At 40.8% G+C, this 19768-nt stretch overlaps 1 protein-coding gene across 5 annotated transcripts in view; it reads right to left on the reverse strand.

Moving 5' to 3' along the window:
• ZFYVE9 (zinc finger FYVE-type containing 9) overlaps positions 1–19768 on the reverse strand; it is an 84413-nt gene that overhangs the window by 22532 nt on the left and 42113 nt on the right. For 2 of the 5 annotated variants that reach the window (XM_031969123.1, XM_031969124.1), the window contains 8 exons: positions 19586–19762; positions 17821–17990; positions 16895–16954; positions 16652–16772; positions 15489–15611; positions 13106–13261; positions 3080–3304; positions 398–480 (listed from right to left, as the gene is read on the reverse strand). In XM_031969123.1, coding sequence (XP_031824983.1) covers positions 398–480; positions 3080–3304; positions 13106–13261; positions 15489–15611; positions 16652–16772; positions 16895–16954; positions 17821–17990; positions 19586–19762 — 1115 coding nt within the window. The remainder of the gene's footprint in view (positions 1–397; positions 481–3079; positions 3305–13105; positions 13262–15488; positions 15612–16651; positions 16773–16894; positions 16955–17820; positions 17991–19585; positions 19763–19768) is intronic. The other 3 variants (XM_031969126.1, XM_031969125.1, XM_031969127.1) reach the window with 3 other exon arrangements.

Raw genomic sequence — 19768 nt, forward strand, 5'->3', positions numbered from 1 at the left:
CTCTAGGGTCACAGTTACTGACAAGACCACTTAGATTTTAGCTTAATTCTGAAGTCTTTTTTTTTTTTTTTAATCCATGTTTGTAATATAGACAAATCCGAAGAATTTATTCTTGAATTCTTTGGATAGGCTTCAAATCTACAGGATTTCAATGATGCTTAAAAGAAAAGAGGACTTCAGGGTACTAGAAATTCCTAAGAAGGAATATCACACATTAAAAAATGTGCTTAAGTGCGAATTGTCCCTTCTAGAAAGTGACACTACAAGTTACAAACATATCAAAAATTCTTCTCTGTGAACAAGACAAGCCCACAGGAGACTGTTCCAAACATGGCTTCAGATGCTTCCTGGCCCCTCCATTCCAAATCCAGATCGGGGAAAAGGAGGAAACACTTACTGCAAGAAGATTCATAATTGTGTGTCCTGTCTCTCCAAACAATGGCTTCCGAAATCTGACACTAAACAGAGGGCATGGATAAACTACAGAAATACAAAACAAACAGATGGCATGTGAGAATGGCCTGTCACAGAGCAAAGGCATTCAAATATAACTTTAATAGCTTATCCTGGTACAAAAAAATATCAAGAGTTCTTAGAATATTTCTTATTATGGAACCACATAAAAATGTCCCCTGGCACCACACACCAGACACGGTGCCAATGTCCGCTCTTGCTCCTCTTGGGACAGCTTTGTTATCACTGCAGCTGGAATCAACCTGAGATCTGAGAGTCCCTAAGGAGCCTTCTCCTTCAGTGGGACAGAAATGTAGAAATTTGTGCCCAATTTCCGAGCTGCTGCAGCAGCAAGGCCTTCCTACTCCTCCGCCCGGCACCCTTTCCCTCTCCAAATGTTCCTGCATTATCTGTGTGGATCTTTCCTCTGGACCTCACATATCTTTTTGTCTGTGAGATGTACATATACTTGGACTGTTCCAGTATATACATAGTAGGTCCAGAGGCAGCGAGGAAGGGCACAGTGCCCTGTGTCTGGGAGATCTGAGTGCAAATTTGTCCTCAAACTCTTCTTAGCTGGGTGACCCTGGGCAGGTTATTTCACCTCAGCTGCCTAAGTTTCCTCAACTACAAAACGGGGAAAATAATAGCACTTCCTTCAAAAGGGTTTTGTGAAGAGACAGCTCTCAGCACAGTGCCTGACACACAGGAAGCACAACACAGATGTTGGCAGATCTAACCCCCCCACAGTGCCAAGCCTGCTACATAGTGGGTGTTCAAGGAAGGTCTTTAATTAAGCAAGTGGGGAGAACAGTCAGTCAATAAGCATTTATTCAGTGTCTACCTTGGTCGAGGCTCTTTGCTAAGCACTGGGGGTACACAGAAAGGGACACAGACAGTAGGGACTCATGGTTGAATGGGGGAGAGAGCACACAAACTAAACAAGCCAAAGGAAAGAATAAATTAGAGATGATCAAGAGAGAGAAGGCATCAGGGAAGCCAGGAAGGTTCAGGTGGGCAGGGGGAGAACCACAAAGACAGAGGGAGGGCGCTCCATAGCAGTAGGAAAAACGGTTCTGGTCACTGGGCTGTGGATGGCTTGGGGACAGCCCTCTCTGGACACCCCTGCCCCAATGTCTTGATTAAGAATGAATTAGCGGCAAGCATCCATTAAGCACCTACTGGGTACCAGGCTTTGTTCTAGGTGCTGAATACAGAGGAAACAACATGAACTTTCTGTAGAAAGCTAAGTCCACACAAATTAAATACAAAGGAAATAAGGGGAGGGGAAAGTAAAGCATTTGGAATCCTCACGGGATACTTCTGTAGGAGATAGTATCATGTAAGACAAACAACTGGATCTAAGAAAGACATATACATTTGTTATTTTTGTTTTGCTGAGGCAAATAGGGTTAAGTGACTTTCCCAGGATCACAGTGCTAGGGAGTATTAAGTGTCTGAGGCCAATTTTGAACTCAGGTCCTCCTGACTTTAGGGCTGGTGCTCTATCTACTGCATCACCTAGCTGCTCCACATTTGTTATTTAAATTTTATTCTCATAAAAATTCATTCTCTCCCTTTCAATCATGTCAAACAAGTTCTGGCACTGGTCACATTAAAGCCAGAAAGCCTCTGCGCTCTCTGCATCTGTCCCTTCCCTAGCCGGAGGAGAGTAAGGGCTTTCTCTTTGAGAATTCACTCTGTAGAGTCTGATTCTTTTTGTACAGCAAAATAATGTTTTGGTCATGTATACTTATTGTGTATCTAAGTTATATTTTAATATATTTAACATCTACTGGTCATCCTGCCATCTGGGGGGGGGGGGTAAGAGGTGAAAAATTGGAACAAGAGGTTTGGCAATTGTTAATGCTGTAAAGTTACCCATGTATATATCCTGTAAATAAAAGGCTATTAAATAAAAATAAAAATTTAAATTAAAAAAAAAAAAAAAAAAAGAGAGAATTCACTCTGTAGTCAGAGCTGGTCCCTCTGCTGATGTAAACTTCTATGTCTTTCAGTTACCATATTTATCATATTGCTGTGGCACAAACTGTTCTCCTAGGAATACTCACTTTATTCTACATCAGTTCCTACAAATGAGAAGTTTCAATTGGATCCTTAGGGGCAACAGGAAGTCATTTTAAGCCTGGACTTTAGGAAAATCTTTTTGGCAGATGTGTAAATGATTGTCCAGAGCTGGGAGAGACACGAAGCACAGAGATCAATTAGGAAACTATAGCAATAGCCCCAAAGAAAGTGGATGAAGACCTGAGCAAGGGAAGTGTCTATGTGATTGAGGAGGAGGGGACAGATGCAAGAGATTCTGAGGAACCAGAAACAAGATGTACTAATCGACTGGGAATGTGGAAAGGAGGGCAGCGAGGTTCTGAAGGTGGGTGGCTCCCCAGGACTACCTGGCAGCACCCTTATTCTTAACTCAGAGAGCCGAGAGTCCTGCCCAAGGTCAAACACTAGGAAGGGTCAGGATAGGCAACCCTGCTCCTCCAATCCTTGTACCCTGCCTTTCATCCCATGGATTGTTTCTGTTTTATGATTTCAAAGAGCAGCTCTCAATAATGCACATTTATAGTCAGTGTTAGGCCTTCACAGGAGGGCTTTAACTTACGTCTATATTCAGCTCCAAGCCTCAGCATTAGTCTTATGGGAAAAACTTTTGCCCATGGAGTTTCCCACTTCTGGATAAGGATCCCAAATAAATATGGTGGAGTTGGAAGCACCAGGTCCTGCAATGACTGGTAAGTAGATGTGACATACAAGAATCCACCATGTTCTTTGCTACCCAGGAAACTCTGGCTGAAGAAGGAGTGTCCCAAACAGCTGACGACATTCCCTGAAATAAAGACCTTTATTAATTTATATAATTTTCTTTGAAACCACAAGTTTCGGGAATTAGGTACTTAGCATTTTGTGGGAGATATTAGATGATATCAACATGACGGCATATGAGTTTACATTGTAATATTTTTAGTCAATAATTCAAAAAGCTGCCATTTTTTCCCCATCTGAATAATAATCCACAGAACATTACATGTAAAAGGAATATTAAAAGGATTGACTTATCCCAGATCCAGTTCTATCTGGATTTCTTTGAAAAAAAATGAAAGATAAATAATAATAAGATTTTATTTTTAAAATTTAAGATCTACCAAATAGAATGAAAAAGATGACCAGGTTGCTAGACTAATATTTAAAAAAAGCCTTCAATTTGTAAAAATGCAGTATCTGTGACATGTAATAAAATGAAGTAGGCCTGCACATGGAAAGAACTATCACAAAACCATCACAAATGAATACTGCAAAATTCAAAAGAACCAACCTGGCCTAAAAGAAGAAACATAGAAGACTCCCCTCTCCCCACTCCACTTTTTGCAGAGATAGAAGGCCCACATGTGTGAGATGCTGCATATTTTCATTAGTTTTTCATGTACTGACTAGTTTTATTGATTATTTGATTCTGCTTCCTCTTTTTGTTTAAAAAAAAGTTTGTTATATGAGATGGCTTTCTAGGAGGGAACAGAGAAAAGGAAAGTGGAAGAAATTCTGGTGCTGTACAAAACAAAGGATAGCAATAAAAAAATATCATCATCACCATCATCACACTTGGACTACCAAAGAGCCATGCAAAAAAAAAAAATTTCACAAATCCAAAGTGATTTAGGAATAGGAGTCCCTTATTAAATCTTTCCTCTGCAGATTACTATGTAGACAAGTTATTTTAATAATTTAAGTCTCAGTTTCCCTAACTGTAAAATGAGAATGCTATTTGCATTGGATCTCTTACATGACTATTGTAAGCAAAGTATTATTTTTTTAAACTATTAACATTTTTTCCCAATAGTATTTTGTTTTTCCAAATACATAAAGATAATTTTCAACATTCATTTTTGTAAGATTTTGTGTTCTAAATTTTTCACCCTTCTTCTCTTATTTCCCTCTACCCCAAGACATCAAGCAATCTGAGATAGGTTATCAGGTATCAAAGTACAATCCTTTTAAACATTTCTATATTTGTCATGTTGTACAAGAAAACAGGCCAAAAGGGGGAAAAACCTCTTGAAAAAGAAAAAAAAAAGAATGAAACAAACAAACTAACAAAAAGTGAAAATACTGTGCTTCGATACACATTTAATATCCACAGTTCTCTCTCTGGATGCAGATGGCATTTTCCATCCCACATCTATTGGAATTGCTGTGAATCACTGCATTGCTGAGAAGAGCCAAGTCTATCACAGTTAACCAACACAATCTTGTTGTTACTATGTGCAATGTTTTCCTGGCACAAGCAAAGTATTTTGTAAATCTTAAATTGACAGAAATGAGTTATTATTCTCCAATAATAAAACCCTATTTTCCCAATAATATGTTGTGAAATATGATGAACATCTGAATAACATCCTGAAAAGCTGGAGGAAAGGAATAGTAAAATTCTAAATCTCTCAAAGAGTAAATTTCTTTGGATTAATATGAAGCTGTAAAGTGGTAACATATTCAAAGCTAATTTCAATTATTTCTATTCTCAAAGGAAGAAAAGTCCTTGAATGACGAGCTGCTTAAAGTAAACGTTCGACTCAGCTACAGTTGCTTTAGACGGTCTGGTTAGTTCTGTCACTGAATCAGACCTGAATAGCTCCTCCCCTCCCCGATGCAGTGACAATGACCTCCTGGCTCTTGCTTCAATAAGACTCTGTCTCCTTTTCTGGTTTCCTGCAAGCCTGAAATATCCTCTGCCCTCATCTCGGCCTCCTGGATCTTCTGGTTTCCTTCAAATTCTGCCTAAAATCCCACATTCTATAGGAAGCCTTTCCCAAACTCTCTTAATGCTAATGTTTTTTCTCTAGTGATTATTTCTTATTTATCTTGTGCATGCTACTTTGGGCAACACTTATGTGTATGCTGTGTGAAGTCCAAAAAGACAGGAACTGTCTTTTCCCTTTCTTTGTATCACTGGTGTTTAGCACTGTTTCTGGCATATAGGGAGCATTTAATTTACTATTTTTGACTACTGACCATCCATTTAGAGGTATTTGAAATTGCCAAGTGATTTTTAAACGATTCAATAGATTATTAAAATGATTTAAAATCAGTTGCCCATAATAGAATTTTATATTGTAATGAAAAACTAACATAATGGTCTACAAATAAGAGGTACTCTTTATTCCATTCACTTCATCTTTAATCTGGCTTGTATAAAATCTTACTGTTCCATGTTATTTTTTCAGTATGACTGAATATACATTTTTCCCTTCAAGGGCACCTTAGAAGGACTGCCAATATTCAGATAAATATAGCAGTACCTCTCTAGGAAGGTTTCCCCCCTAAAGTGCTAAAGATTTATGACTATCCCAAGGGGGACAGAATGCCCAGGAGAGGAACTGAGGATGGAAATGACAAAAATGTCTGCACTACTTCTAGTTTACCTCAAATTGGTCTCTATTCCCTTGTCAATAATAGGTCCCGTGGGCACTGACAGCTAGGACTGATTATCTCAATGTCTGTAGCAACAGCCGCCCTCCAGACTCCTTGTTTCTAGCATGCAAACACATCCTCCGTTTCCACAAGGACGCCACACTTAGGTGTGGCTACTGCCCAGTGACCCAACTTCCCAGGGGCCAGAGCACCTTCAGAACGATGAAGGAGGTTACCACATTAGCTGACCCAGACAAGACAGGAAGAAGACTTTTCCTGGCCACAGGACGGCTTCACCAGGCCCGGTGGAACTTGTGAAAAATTACACCTCACAACGGTCAAGGACAGCCACTGCCTCTGTTCTCTTCCCAACGCCTTGACAACTGTGAAAAGCCTTTATTTTTGCTCTTGAACTTGCTGATACATAACTCTTCAATGTCTGAAAACAATTAGTGTGACAAAGTTCTGACTCTCCTTAAAATGCAAACATCCCTGGGAGATCCCTATGAGGTTTATGTTAGAATGAAGGAGTTCATGAGACTCTTTCTCTGACATGAGGTTTTGGTGGAAAAGAGAAAGAACAAACTAAATTGGCCTAAGAATCCCTTTTCTCCATTAAACTGACTTACTCTCTCTTCAATCCAACTCCACAACTTTGAGTCAAAACATTGCTGACTAAAACTGCTACACTAAAACTACAGGGAAAGTGTGTCACACAAGGCAATGTGACTCTCAAGCACTGAAAATGAAGTCATGAGACCTGAGTTCTAGTCCTGCCTTCTCCCTGACTCACTATGTCCCTGGGCAAGCCATTCCCCATCCTCAATTTCCTTATTGGTAAAATGGGGGTCATAACACTATAGGATCTACCTCCCAGGATGGTTGTGGAGCTTAAATATGGTAACATTTAAAGCATTTTAAAAGTCTTATATAAATAGCAGTTATAATTGTCATTATTACTGGGCTGATATGTGATGAAAAAAATCATCGTCATCTGTAGACATATTATACTAGTGTTCATGGATGTATTTTAAAATTACTTTTGTTAAATTATTATTTATTTTATATTGACTTAAATTATTATCAGATAATTTAAATATTTATTAAATGTGAATTATTCAGGTGAATTTCATTCAACACCGACAGATGCACAATTGCTCAGAAGACCAATGAACAATGCAATTCACTTCAATTCAAAAAGCATTTAGGCACCTACAAGGCAAGGAAACATTCATATTAAAAATAATGTCTTTTCTGTAATGCTTTATCTAACCTTCAGCAAACCTCACTCCAAGGTGTAAATCATTTGTGTGGGTTATCAATATGGTAATTAGCCTACAACTAAATCCATCATGCAGCGAGCACACATTGCGCTGAGTGGTGGAAAACGGGGACAGCGCTGAAGATCACCTCTCTGGTACCTCCCCAAAGTTCTCATCAGCTCCCACATTCACTTGATAAATATCCACAGTTCACATGGTAGTTGAATAAGGAGTCACATAGTATAGGAATTGAGGAATATACACATCACCAGGCCCAGTTGAACCACATATTTTCAGACCCTGAAAGAACTGGAAGATGGGACTGTTCAATAATTGTTGGTGCTATTTGAAAGACCACGTAAAACAGATGCACTATAAGACTGGTGGAGGGCAAATGTCTCAACCTTCAGAATGAAAGAGAGCAGAGCTTACAAACTATCGGCCAAAAGGAAGGCAGTTGGCACGTACCTGAAATTGTACAAAAATCGTACAAAAAACCAGGCTGGCCTCATCACGCCACTCCCCCTTTTTTAACAATAAACAGTTAAGATATACTAGAGCTATCATTTACCCTCAAATTTAGCAAAGCTTTTCACAAATCTCTTCTATTCCTAGAAAGAGATGGCTTAGACCCCTTATCCCCCAGCCCAGATGAATGCCTTGTTGTGGCAGAGGAGCTTGCAGAAAGTGAAACTACGAGCCACGCTGTAGAGGTCATAGAGGAAGTTCTGACAAAAGATCAGAAAATGGGAGATACATTTCTGGTTGCTTTTTTTTTTTTTTTAAATATTCAATAGCATTTTATTTTCCAAAAAGGTCACTGGAGAAGAAAAAAGCAGCCCGCCCCAGGATCTCTGCCATAAAGGTAAATTTCTCAGGTAGGAAGGTATCCAGTATGCTACTGGGGAAGAGTGGGAGACCACTACCAGTAGCCCCAGGACTGATGAAGCCGCTGGCCAAACCAAAGGGAAGCTCAGCCAAGGATCCATCTGGTGACCAAGGAAGGTCTGATGTCGTAAAGATCAATATTGCACAGAAACCTCTATGTGATAAGATCCTAGAACCAAGGTAAGCTGGATGTAGTTTTTAAAAAAAAAGAGATGGAAAGTTTAAACATCAACATTTTGAGTGTGTAAACTTAAATGGACAGGAATAGGTGTTTAACTCAAATGATTACTCCATGGACTACTGTGGGCAAGAATCCCTCAGAAGAAATGGAGTAGCTCTCATACTCAAAAGGGTCAGAAAAGAAGTCTTGGGATATAATCTCCAAAATGACAGAATGATATCTATTAAAATCCAAAGCAGACCATTCAACATCACAGTAATACAAGTCGATGTTCCAACCCCTGATGCAGTTGAGAATTAGTACAATTAAGCCTGAAGGACACCTAAGTAGATGGTGTTGCCCTTGACAATAATAGGGAAAGTATAAGGGAGAGAGAATTTAGGAGGAAAGATAATGAGTTCTACTTTGGACATGTTGAATTTAAGACATCTACTGAACACTGGATTCAAGATATATGAAACGTTGTTAGAGATGTGAGACTGGGGTCAACAGAGAGGTTGGGACAGGAAAAGTAGTTTTAAGAAGCATCCCCCATAGAGATGATTAAATGCCCTGGAGCTGTGATAAGATCACCAACTGAAGTAGTTCAGAAGTAGAAAAGAAAAGAGGACAGAATACAGGATACTAGGATTAGAGATCAGCAAAGGGGACAACAAAGGAGTGCTAAGAGAGGTAGGAATCGGCTGCCAGTCCAAGAAAAATGTAAAATCTTCTTTAAAATGAGAGAGGTGGCAGGACTGAAGGTCAAATTTTGTCCCAATTTTTTCTGGGGGGAAACAGAAGTGGATTAGGATTTAATTCTTGTTAAAATCAGTAAGGTAGTATTAAATGGGTGGTTAGAAAAAACATTATGATCACAAAAAGCTAACAAGACTTTATCAAAAACAGATTATAAAAGGCTAATTCAGTTTTATTTAAAAATACAGGATGCTTCATGAATTTATAGATCATCTCTGCATTGTTCCAATTTCAGCATATGTGTTCCCAAATCAAACCCCCTCATTTATTTTTTGACAAGACTGGTAAATGAAGGGAAAACTGAAAATACAGTTGACTTATAGTTTTATTTTTTACTTTTAGTTTTTTTTTTTTTTGAAAAGCAGATCTATCTTCTCTCCCTCTCATCTCCTCCTCCACAGCCATTAAAAAAGGTAAAAAACAAAACAAAATGCCACAAACATAATAGTCAAGCAAAACTGATCTGAACCACAATCTATGACCTATTAGAAAATGGGTGATGCATTTCTGGTTGTCTTTTTTTTTAACTTTCAGTAGTATTTTATTTTCAAAATACGTATAAAGATAGGTTTCAACATCCATTTTTATAAGACAGCAAGTAATCTGGTATATAGGTTTAATATGTGCAAGTCTTTTAAACATGTTTCCGTATTTGTCACGTGTACAAGAAAAATCAGACCAAAAAGGAAAAAAAACACAAAAAACAAACAAAAAAGTGAAAATACTATGCTTTAATTCATATTCAATCTCCATAGTTCTCTGTATGGATATGGATGGCATTTTCCATCCCAAGTCTACTGGAATTGCCTTGAATGAATGATGTATTTCATCATGAGTCTGGAATCATGATTAGCCACCATGCTGATCAGAGTTATGAAATCATTCAAACTTGTCTCTATATTATTGTTGCTCTCATTTAAATTGTCGTCCGACTCTATTTGCTTCACTTTGCATCAAGTCTTCCCAGGTTTCTTTGAAACTATTTCCTTCATCATTATTCCATTCCATTATTCCATTTGTTTGGCTATTCCCCAATGGATGAGTACTCCTTCAATCTCACAATAATACAACAAAAAGCTGCTATAAATGTTTTTGTACTATATTATAGGATACTATATAAGATATTGTAGAAAGTCAAGCTTACTTGTAAAACTAGACGAATATAGCATCTTTTAAACCAAAATCTTGGTTCATTTCTTTTATAAGTTTTGGAAAAAAAATGGAAAAAAATATAAAAATTTTAATATTGAAATAGTATACAAACTCAAATTTTATCAAAATTATTTATTAGTTCTTTTTTCTGTCTTTGACCTCTTTGGGGTACAGACCTAAGGGCAATGCTAATGGACAGAGTTTAATAATTTTTTTGAGTGTAGTTCCAAATAGCTTTCTAGAATGGCTGTACAAGTCCATAGCTGGGTATAAATGTACCTATTTTCCCATAATCCCTCGGCATTTTTCATTTCCTTTTTTGGGGGGAGAGGGGTTGAAAAAATGTTGCCAATCTGATAAGTATGAGGAAGAACTTCAGTGCTGTTTTAATGTGTGCTTCTGTAATTATAAGAGATTTTGAGCATTTTTTCACATAGCTATTGATTTCCCCCCATTTACTTGCTTCTTCTAATGTTAGCAGTATTAATTTCATTTGTATTTTAATTATGTAAATAAAAATGTTCACTTTACATTTTTGAACTCTATTTCCTGTTTCATCATTAATTCTTCCTTAAACCCATTTCTATAACATATCATAGAAGGATTCTGCAAAGTTCTAATTGAGGAGCCTCTGAACTTTGGGGAACAAGTTGAAAGGGAAATAATAAGCTCAAAGATAATCTTGATGCTTTTGAGTATTCAGCTCTCACTCCCAGCAGCAATTTAAGTCAAGTGCCATTGCATTTGGTGCTATCTTTTTAGAGGAGCCACAACAATACTGCAGTGTTATACAGTAGATGGGGTTCATGATAAGTTATGCAGAGCACATAAAAATGTCAAACACTTATAGTATAAATTTTTAAAAATATGATTAACAAGCCATTTTCCAATTGATAAATGGTCAAAGGATATGAACAGACAATTTTTAGATGATGAAATTGAAACTATTATCACTCATATGAAAGAGTGTTCCAAATCACTATTGATCAGAGAAATGCAAATTAAGACAACTCTGAGATACCACTACACACCTGTCAGATTGGCTAGAATGACAGGGAAAGATAACGCGGAATGTTGGAGGGGATGTGGGAAAACAGGGACACTAATACATTGTTGGTGAAATTGTGAACACATCCAGCCATTCTGGAGAGCAATTTGGAACTATGCTCAAAAAGTTATCAAACTGTGCATACCCTTTGACCCAGCAGTGCTACTACTGGGCTTATACCCCAAAGAGATACTAAAGAAAGGAAAGGGATCTGTATGTGCCAAGATGTTTGTGGCAGCCCTGTTTGTAGTGGCTAGAAGCTGGAAAATGAATGGATGTCCATCAATTGGAGAATGGTTGGGTAAATTGTGGTATGTGAATGTTATGGAATATTATTGTTCTGTAAGAAATGACCAGCAGGACAAATACAGAGAGGATTGGCGAGACTTACATGAACTGATGCTGAGTGAAATGAGCAGAACCAGGAGATCATTATAAATGAGCAGAACCAGGAGATCATTATATATCTCAACAACGATGTGGATTTCTTCGACAAAGAGAAGATCTAACTCAGTTTCAATTGATCAAGGATGGACAGAAGCAGCTACACCCAAAGAAAGAACACTAGGAAATGAATATAAACTGCTTGCATTTTTGTTCTTCTTCCCGAGTTATTTATACCCTCTAAATCCAATTCTCTCTGAGCAACAAGAGAACTGTTCGGTTCTGCACACATATATTGTATCTAAGATCTACTGTAACCTATTTAACATGTATAGGACTGCTTGCCATCTAGGGAAGGGGGTGGAGGGAGGGAGGGGAAAAATCGGAACAGAAGTGAGTGCAAGGGATAATGTTGTAAAAAATTACCCTGGCATGGATTCTGTCAATAAAAAGTTATTTAAACAAACAAATAAATAAAAATATGATTAAAAATGGGGCATAAACCTATGTGCCATGGATAAGTAGGGTTTAGGAGTACAAAAGCACTGTCAGACCTTATTGTTTCATGACTTCTGGAGGTAAGCTTGAGGACTAGATCCTAATCAACCTGAATTACCTTTACAGATTAACAACAAAATAAATCACATTTATAATGGGCTTTAAAGAAAGCAGTGTAAAAATTATGATGTCTATTTTTATAGAAGACAAAACAGGCTGGAGGAAGTTAAGTGACTTACCCACAAACACTCAGTTCCAGAGTCAGAGCCAGCATCTACCCCTCAGGACCACTGGGAGAATTACATGACATAACCACATTTTGAAACATTTTAAAACCTTGAAGTGCTAAAACATCACATTTTAGTTGTGGGAACCATTATTTGGAATTATCTGACATAAATGGAAAACTGCTACAGAAGTACATATGGTACAGTAAGTACCAAACATACTGTCAGATTCATTGTTCACTTCAAAGTTAAACAAAAGGAGAAAATGAAGCATATACAGACAAGTTCACAATCCATTGGTTCCAACTAATTGTATCTATTTATTTATCAATAGTGATGTCTTGGACAAACTTTAAAAATTTTAAATTAAGTCTCCCAAATCTCTTTGTTGCATGTCCAGAAAACAGATTTATGTGCATGTTCATATTACTTAAGAACAATACAACTTAAGGTTTATAAACACAAGAAACAGTCTTCTTCAAGTAGAATTAAGTAAAACAAATTCTAACCATTTTATAAATTCTTTGTAGAGCTAAAACAGTCTGGAACTATTTCAAATGAAAATGCCTGCTCAACAATAAAATCATTGCTTAAAAAAAAAATTTCCTCTAAAGTAATTACAGCTTCACGTCTTTTAACCACCACAGGAAGTCAAGTGCTAATGTTTGGAGGCAACTTAAAGTCACATCACGTGCAGACTCACTACCCTGAAATCTCAAGCGACAACCCCAGACTGGAGGTCCCTATTTGCTGTCTGAAGCAATAAAGCAAGCCAATCCAAGGGTCAGCTTGCATCACCTCCACGGGGCCCACCCAGGGCCAGAAGGCCCGCACACAACACACCCACCTGCCAGTGCATCACGATAGAGCTGCACAAAGTGACTGAAGATGTCCTTGGGCAGACATTTCTCATCAGGCAAACACTGAAGAAGGATCACCACCTCGGACTGTCCCACGGCATGCATGCCCTTGGTAGTGAAACACCAGCACTTCCTGTTCACATCTATGGAAGGAATGAGAATGTCAGCGAGAGATTCAAGCGTTCCCTCTCTCTACCTTCTCTACTTGGGTCCCCAGGCTTGCACACAGTAAAAGCAAAGTGGAAAAGGGGATGGCTCGGATGCCTTTAGGCAATGGGATGGATGCTATTGCGACTCCTCTCTCTAGTACAACCACAACAGGCCCCTGGGGCCCTGCGGACTCTGGGCAGGGAATTCCCAGAAGGATCTCAGAGGTGAGAGATCCTTGGACGGCATCCAACCCAGCCTGCAGATGAAGCAGCCTCTCCATGGCCATAGCCAAAAGTAGCCCCTGACCTGACCATGATAGGAAAGCCACTCATCTGGACCCAAACGCTAGCTGGGGAGGGCAGTAGGGGGTCCTGGCTCTGCAGGGCCACATATATGGGCCCCCTTTCTCTGGGAGCGAACATGAATTCATCCGCATCATCAGCTCAGATGCTGGCTTCCTTTCTCTCACTGGTGCCCAACAAGAAGACATTCTGATGAGCCTGCAAAAGCCTAGAAGACAAGCTCCGACCAGCACTCAAGGGGGAAAGGCGCCTTTAGTGCGCGAGTGCTGGCTGCAGGGACTCTGAAATCTTTGGGTGCTGCTTTAGATGACAGGGCGTCTGTCCAATGAGTGGCCTAGAAAAGCTCTGAGATTCCTCCCCACACTAAAAGTCTATAAATATTATTAGAAGCAGCCTAAGATTCAAGCAAAATTTCACTGTCACGAGGACGCATCATATGGCAGAAGGAGCCCTGCCACTGCAAGCTCTGGAGAAGTCCCTATTCAGGGATTTTGCTCCCTTTTCTGTAAACGCCAAGTTAGACAACAATCTTTCTGGTCTCCTCGGCCTCTGAAGTCTACTCAGAGCAAGCAGGAGGGACTGTGGGACCAGCTGTAGGCAGCTACATGGAGGGCTCAGAGTGAGTGCTGAGGTGTTTCCGTAGCCACCAGGGCCTAAATAGAAGCAGGGGCCAAGGACCCCCTCCCCCCACTGGGTTCCCAGAACTCCCACTCTCACCTTAAGTCCAGAGCAAACTTTATCCCAACCAACCTGGAGAGCAGAAAGCTCAATTCCAGGCTTCGGCCACCATCTAACAGCAACCCAGTGTGGGCTCATGCACACAGCACCAGCTTCGATGCAGGCCCCACACTGACCCTTGCGACAAAGTTGCTGCACTCCCCAGGGCCTCTGTCCCAGTCCTCTTGTCTACACTGCAGAGGTGTAGGGAAAGCACTTTGTGTCCATTAGGCAAAGGAAAGTTGGTGCTGTTGGTGCCCTGAGCCTGAGCAGGGAAGTCTCCTTCCAGCATCCTGATGAGTCTAGTGGTTTTTATCAGGCAGTCCCACAAGGCAGAATGGGATGTAAAAATGACACTGACTCTCTAGGAGGGATGGGCACATCACAACCTCTTAAGTCTGTTTCCCTGTCTGCTAAATGGGGTAACGTCTACACTGTCCAAATATACAACTGAGGAGGAACCAGGACTACCTGGTGGGGACATCTCACCATCCACCCCCAACAGGGCACCAGGGCCACCTACTGGGAACAGCGAGCCTCGAGGCCTCTCCCTCCAGAGACTCGCCCTGCAGTCCTGGACCGGGTTATCCTGATCGGTGGTGACTGGCTGACGGATCTAGCCATCCCCAGCCACCTTCCTGCTTCACATCCTGCCCAGCTGATCAGCAGGAGCCCTCAGAACATGCTGTCTGGCTTAGTGCTGCTTGCTCTGACTGTGCCATTGCTCTTCTCCTCATCCCTAGCTCTCCCGGACTCCTTCTTTAGGAGGAGTCCCTTATATTATCACATCCTATTATTCTATAAGCTCCTGGAGGACAAATACTGTCTTTGCTCACTCCCATGCCTATGTCAGTGCCTGACAAGTAGTAGATGCTTAACTGCTCAGTCTCAGGAACATTCTGAAGGAATCATGTTGTAAACTTTAATGTGTCAGAAGTCTGAGACATCCAACTGAGGAGAACACTGGACATTATGAGATCTGCCAAAGACCACACGGCGAGTGAGCCAGGTGGCCAGGCTTTCTGACTCCAAGCCTACCAGCATTTCCACTGTAGCCCCCTCCACCTGTTCCTTTACGCACCAACGCTTTCTAAGTTCAATATCCAGAAGTTCCTCATGTGAATACTCTATTTACAACCAATGCTTCTGTAAAACTTGGCTCACTTTAAAGAAATGTTTGAAAGAAGAGCCCATTACTTACAATTAACAATTTTAACCATTGACAGCAAATTTGCATTTAAAACAAACACCAGTGGGTCAGGGCCGCCATCCTCCAGCTGCTGCATTACGGAGATCTGGGAAGGGCGCTCCTCCACAGCATAATCTTCGAGGAGAAAAAGAGAGAGAGAATGAAAGAAGAGGAGGCCTGGAAAGCGGGAGTCCCATGGCGGGGCCCACACGCGGACAAATAGCAACCTGCTCAACCAGAATCCCTTTAAAAACCAACTAAGCTAATCAAAAGTGGAGAGAAGGTATTTGACTTTATTGGAATTGCTACTCCAGAAATGGCTTGTGCCAGAGATCCTAAAAATGGTCTCTTCTTCCTTTATCAGAAATTACCCGGCGTGAACACTTTCACATATGTGTTCCAAGACCAACATTGCAAATAATTCAGTCACAAAAGCAATTCTGGCACCAGTTCCAATTTGGAAGCTCTGGTAACTCCAATATTAGCTTCAAAAATGGATAAATTGGTAGTTTTCAAAGCTCCAAATATCATTATCCTCCATGATCTCAAGTGACAAAGCTCTCCCACAACCAGAAGCTCTCAAACTAAGAAACTAGGGCTGCATGAGCTACAGACCACGAAGATTGGCAGACCCAATATATGGCACATGAGAAGCACTAGCAGCAGAGAAGAAGCAGGATCAAAAACTTGTACTTGGGGTTATGGAAGCTGGTGGTGGACGTCAGTCAACTTCCAAGAGACAAGGAAGCGAACTGTGCTATCAAAAGCACCCTTTTAGAGGTAGAAGGTTAGTGAAAGTGAATGTTCATCATTATTGTTATACTTTGATTAGATTCTTTCCTTTAGGCAATTTGATGGATAACTCAGTATTAAAAGTAGCCAACCATCATTGCTTTCCTGTAGGAAGCTCAAAGCAAAAAGAAAGAAAGTCCATAATATTTGGTGGGGAAGGACAATAGAGAAAGGCTGTCTAAAATGTACTGATAATTCTGATCAGATGTATTCTGAAATCCTTGTACATATACAGAGAGGTATGCTTTAACCATTAGAAAGAGAAGAAAAACTTTTAGAATACAAGGAGCAGGGGCTGCATAGGGCTCTGCTAATGGCATCCTATGTTTAGTCAGCTTAGTCTCGGGTAGAAAATGGTTATTGAATCCTTTGGAACCACTCACCTCCTTTGACCCCAGTAGAAATGAGGATGGGAGGGAGACCATCTTCTGGAATCAAGTTCATTGCACTTCCAACAGGACTTCCCACCTGAGTTATACTACCCGAGAAGGCAGAAATATCTGTCTACAAAAGGAAAGGGTGCATTACATTCAAGAAAATATAGACTATAATGGGGAGAGGCAAATGGAAATCAGATGCCTTTTCAATCCTCTTTAACACATAACAAATGTTTATTAAGCACTTACTGAATAGTAAGAACCTAGGTTTAATCGAGACAAAGTCCTCACCCACACTGAGCTTCCAGTCTAGTAGGAAGAAAAGATACAAAGGGAGAACAGTAATATACACTATTCCACTGAGAAAACAAAAAGCTACATAAGGTCAGAAGGCTTAGCCCTCTGCTCAGACCTCTCCCCTCTGCACCTGTCATATTATAAGCTCAGTATTTGGGTCGTCTCCCCTCCTAAACTATAAGCTCATAAATGGCAGGCAAGGACTGTGCCTGGTTTCATCCTAACAATCCTACTACCAAGCAGAGTGCATTTTAAATATACCCATACACAAAGGAGGCAGTTAATAAATACTTACTGAAATGAATTGCAGATAAAATATGACAAGTACTTAAGATACTTGTATCTCTTTCGATCCCTACTGTGCAATTAAATAACATTTCATGCATTTTATTTGTTTGCCTTATGATGGCCTCACAGAAATTTTGGAACAGGAATTAGCTAGTCCAATCCCTTCAGTGTTACAAATAAGAAAACTGAGATTTTTGAGAAACTGACTTGATCCAAACCCCACTGTGGTTAGCAATAGAGCTAGAACCCGAGTCTCTAGGCAGAGTGCAGCTCTCACTTTCTCTCTCTCTCTCTCTCATTTTAGGTAAGAAAACATCAGAGAAGTGGAAGAATCTAGAGGGTCTGTTATGGAATTCCAATACGCTCTCCTGGCTTCCCAAAGGCAGAAAAAATGTTGGCTAGTACCCAACTGCTGCTGTGAGAATAAGACAGTGAAACTTCCTGACAATCAGAGCCACTCTACTCCACGGAGGTCTTCAGACAGGAGTTCGCATCAAGGGGGTTCCTGAAGCAATGACCTCTGAGGTTCTCCCAACTTGGGATTCTGCATTCAGCACCAGCCATGGGGCTGAGACTAAGGGTTCTCTTACCTCTGCTGCCAGTGGGCTGCTGCTCACTGGCTGGGCTGGGTCATGGGACACAGCCAAGGCTCCCGTGGAGGAAGGACCACTCACTGTTAATTTGGCCGCATCAGCAACTTCCCCATTGGGCAAGATCCCATCGGCAAACCACACTCGCCTTTGCTCTCGGGGCTGAGCCACTTAAGGAGCCAGAAAAATAAAAGAGGCATCAATAGGACAGCAGGTGAGTTCTAAATGTCACAGCTTGAAGGGCCACCCAATCCAGGTATGCGGAGATGACTATCGGTGTAACTGTCTTTGGAATTTAACGATCACAATTTCCCATTAATGTGGTTAAAACAACAATGATGAACAGCTGCTTTTAAACAGTGCCCACTCGTACTTTTACAGCACATCAGAGGAGCTCAAATGTGTGACACACATTTGGGGTACTCAGATTCCCCTGCAATATAATCATAATCACTGACACATTTTGCTAACCAAAAAACAAACAAACAAAAACTGCAGAAGAACAGAATATGTCCAAAATAAGTACATGTAGAAAGTTCCTAGAAAATGAATTAATATGAAGGGGAATGTGGCTACAGACCTTCAATGGCTCCAGTAAATAAAGGGTTTTCTCTCTGACACCTGAAAGGGATGTAATTAAAAAGAGCAAAAAAGATGCATGGAAGAATGTTGGAGAGGTCTTATTCAGTAAGAGAGAAAGAGTGGAAACAAAGGCAAAAGAATTGGCAAGAGAGTAGACTGGATTCCTCACAATATAACAGAAACAAAGAAGGAAAAGACATTATAACATGGAATAGGGAGAAGGCTGTCCCTTAGTCTTACCCTGCAGGGACTGGACCTCTACTCCAACTCTAGAACCTTCAAATCAATTAACAGTCAAACAAGAGTGAGCTTGGGGAAGAGGAACCCTTACCTTCCCATTCCCAAAGTAGCAAATGAAAAAAAAGATCAATGGTTTTAAGAAGGAAATCTTGAACTAAAAATACAGGCGTTGTGGCCAAGCGATGGCCCGACAGTAAAGGGAGATGGGAAGAATATGATCGGTCAATGCCCATCAAAGTGGGGCAGGAAGAGCTACTTAGCCAGAAGGGGCACGACTCAGAGAGAAGAAAGAAAAAATACTAATGACTCTCAGGAAAACTCTCCCTGACAAGATACTTAAGAGAAACATAGACTTGCTCCTTCTATCATATGATAATTAATAACCGTTCTCTCTCAGCTGGCAGTCTCAAAACCCTTTACATCTGCCCAAGCTGAGGCACAAGCCTGTGCATTCAGTACTGACATGGACCACCTCGATTTAAGAGTCGGAGGCACGTCAATCCTGTCAGGATGCCGTTACCAATCTGAAGGGAAAGAAGGAGATGTCATAGGGCGGGCCAGGAGGAGGGCCAGGGCGTCTGTGTGCCCGGTGGTCCTTCTCCTCTCTTCCTAGAAAAGAGTGCACTAGGAGAGGAACCCTGAGCAGAAATGTTCTACACCCGCATCCCCTTCAAGAACAGGACTGGCAGAGACTCTACTCTCCTAGACTACTACCCAAAGTTCTCCCCAAAGGGTCAGGCAGCACACCACCATGTTCCACGTGCCCAGAAATCTCATAATGAGTCTTGCCTCCTTCTTGCACTTAGCTCCCACCCAAAGGGATCTATCAGTGGCATTAAAAACAATGTGTGCCTCCAAAGCTCATTGGCCCCTTTTCAGAGGGATGTGTAGGAGGGAGGAAACCGAGTAAGAAAGTGAGAGAGAAGAGTGTGCAGTCCCCTACCTTCTGCTCCGGGGTGCTTTAACACTCCCACAGGCACCATCACAGTGGGAGGTGGAGAGCTCAGGGCTCCTGAGGCCTGAGCTTGCTGCAAGGGAGGGATAGTAGAACAGTACTCAGCAGGATTGTTAGGGTTAGGGCTCTGGCTTGAGGCACTCATCATGTTCTCCCAGGCTTGAGCTAAAG

Source organism: Sarcophilus harrisii, chromosome 4 (assembly GCF_902635505.1).
Source record: "Sarcophilus harrisii chromosome 4, mSarHar1.11, whole genome shotgun sequence".
Classification (NCBI taxonomy): Eukaryota; Metazoa; Chordata; class Mammalia; order Dasyuromorphia; family Dasyuridae; genus Sarcophilus; species Sarcophilus harrisii.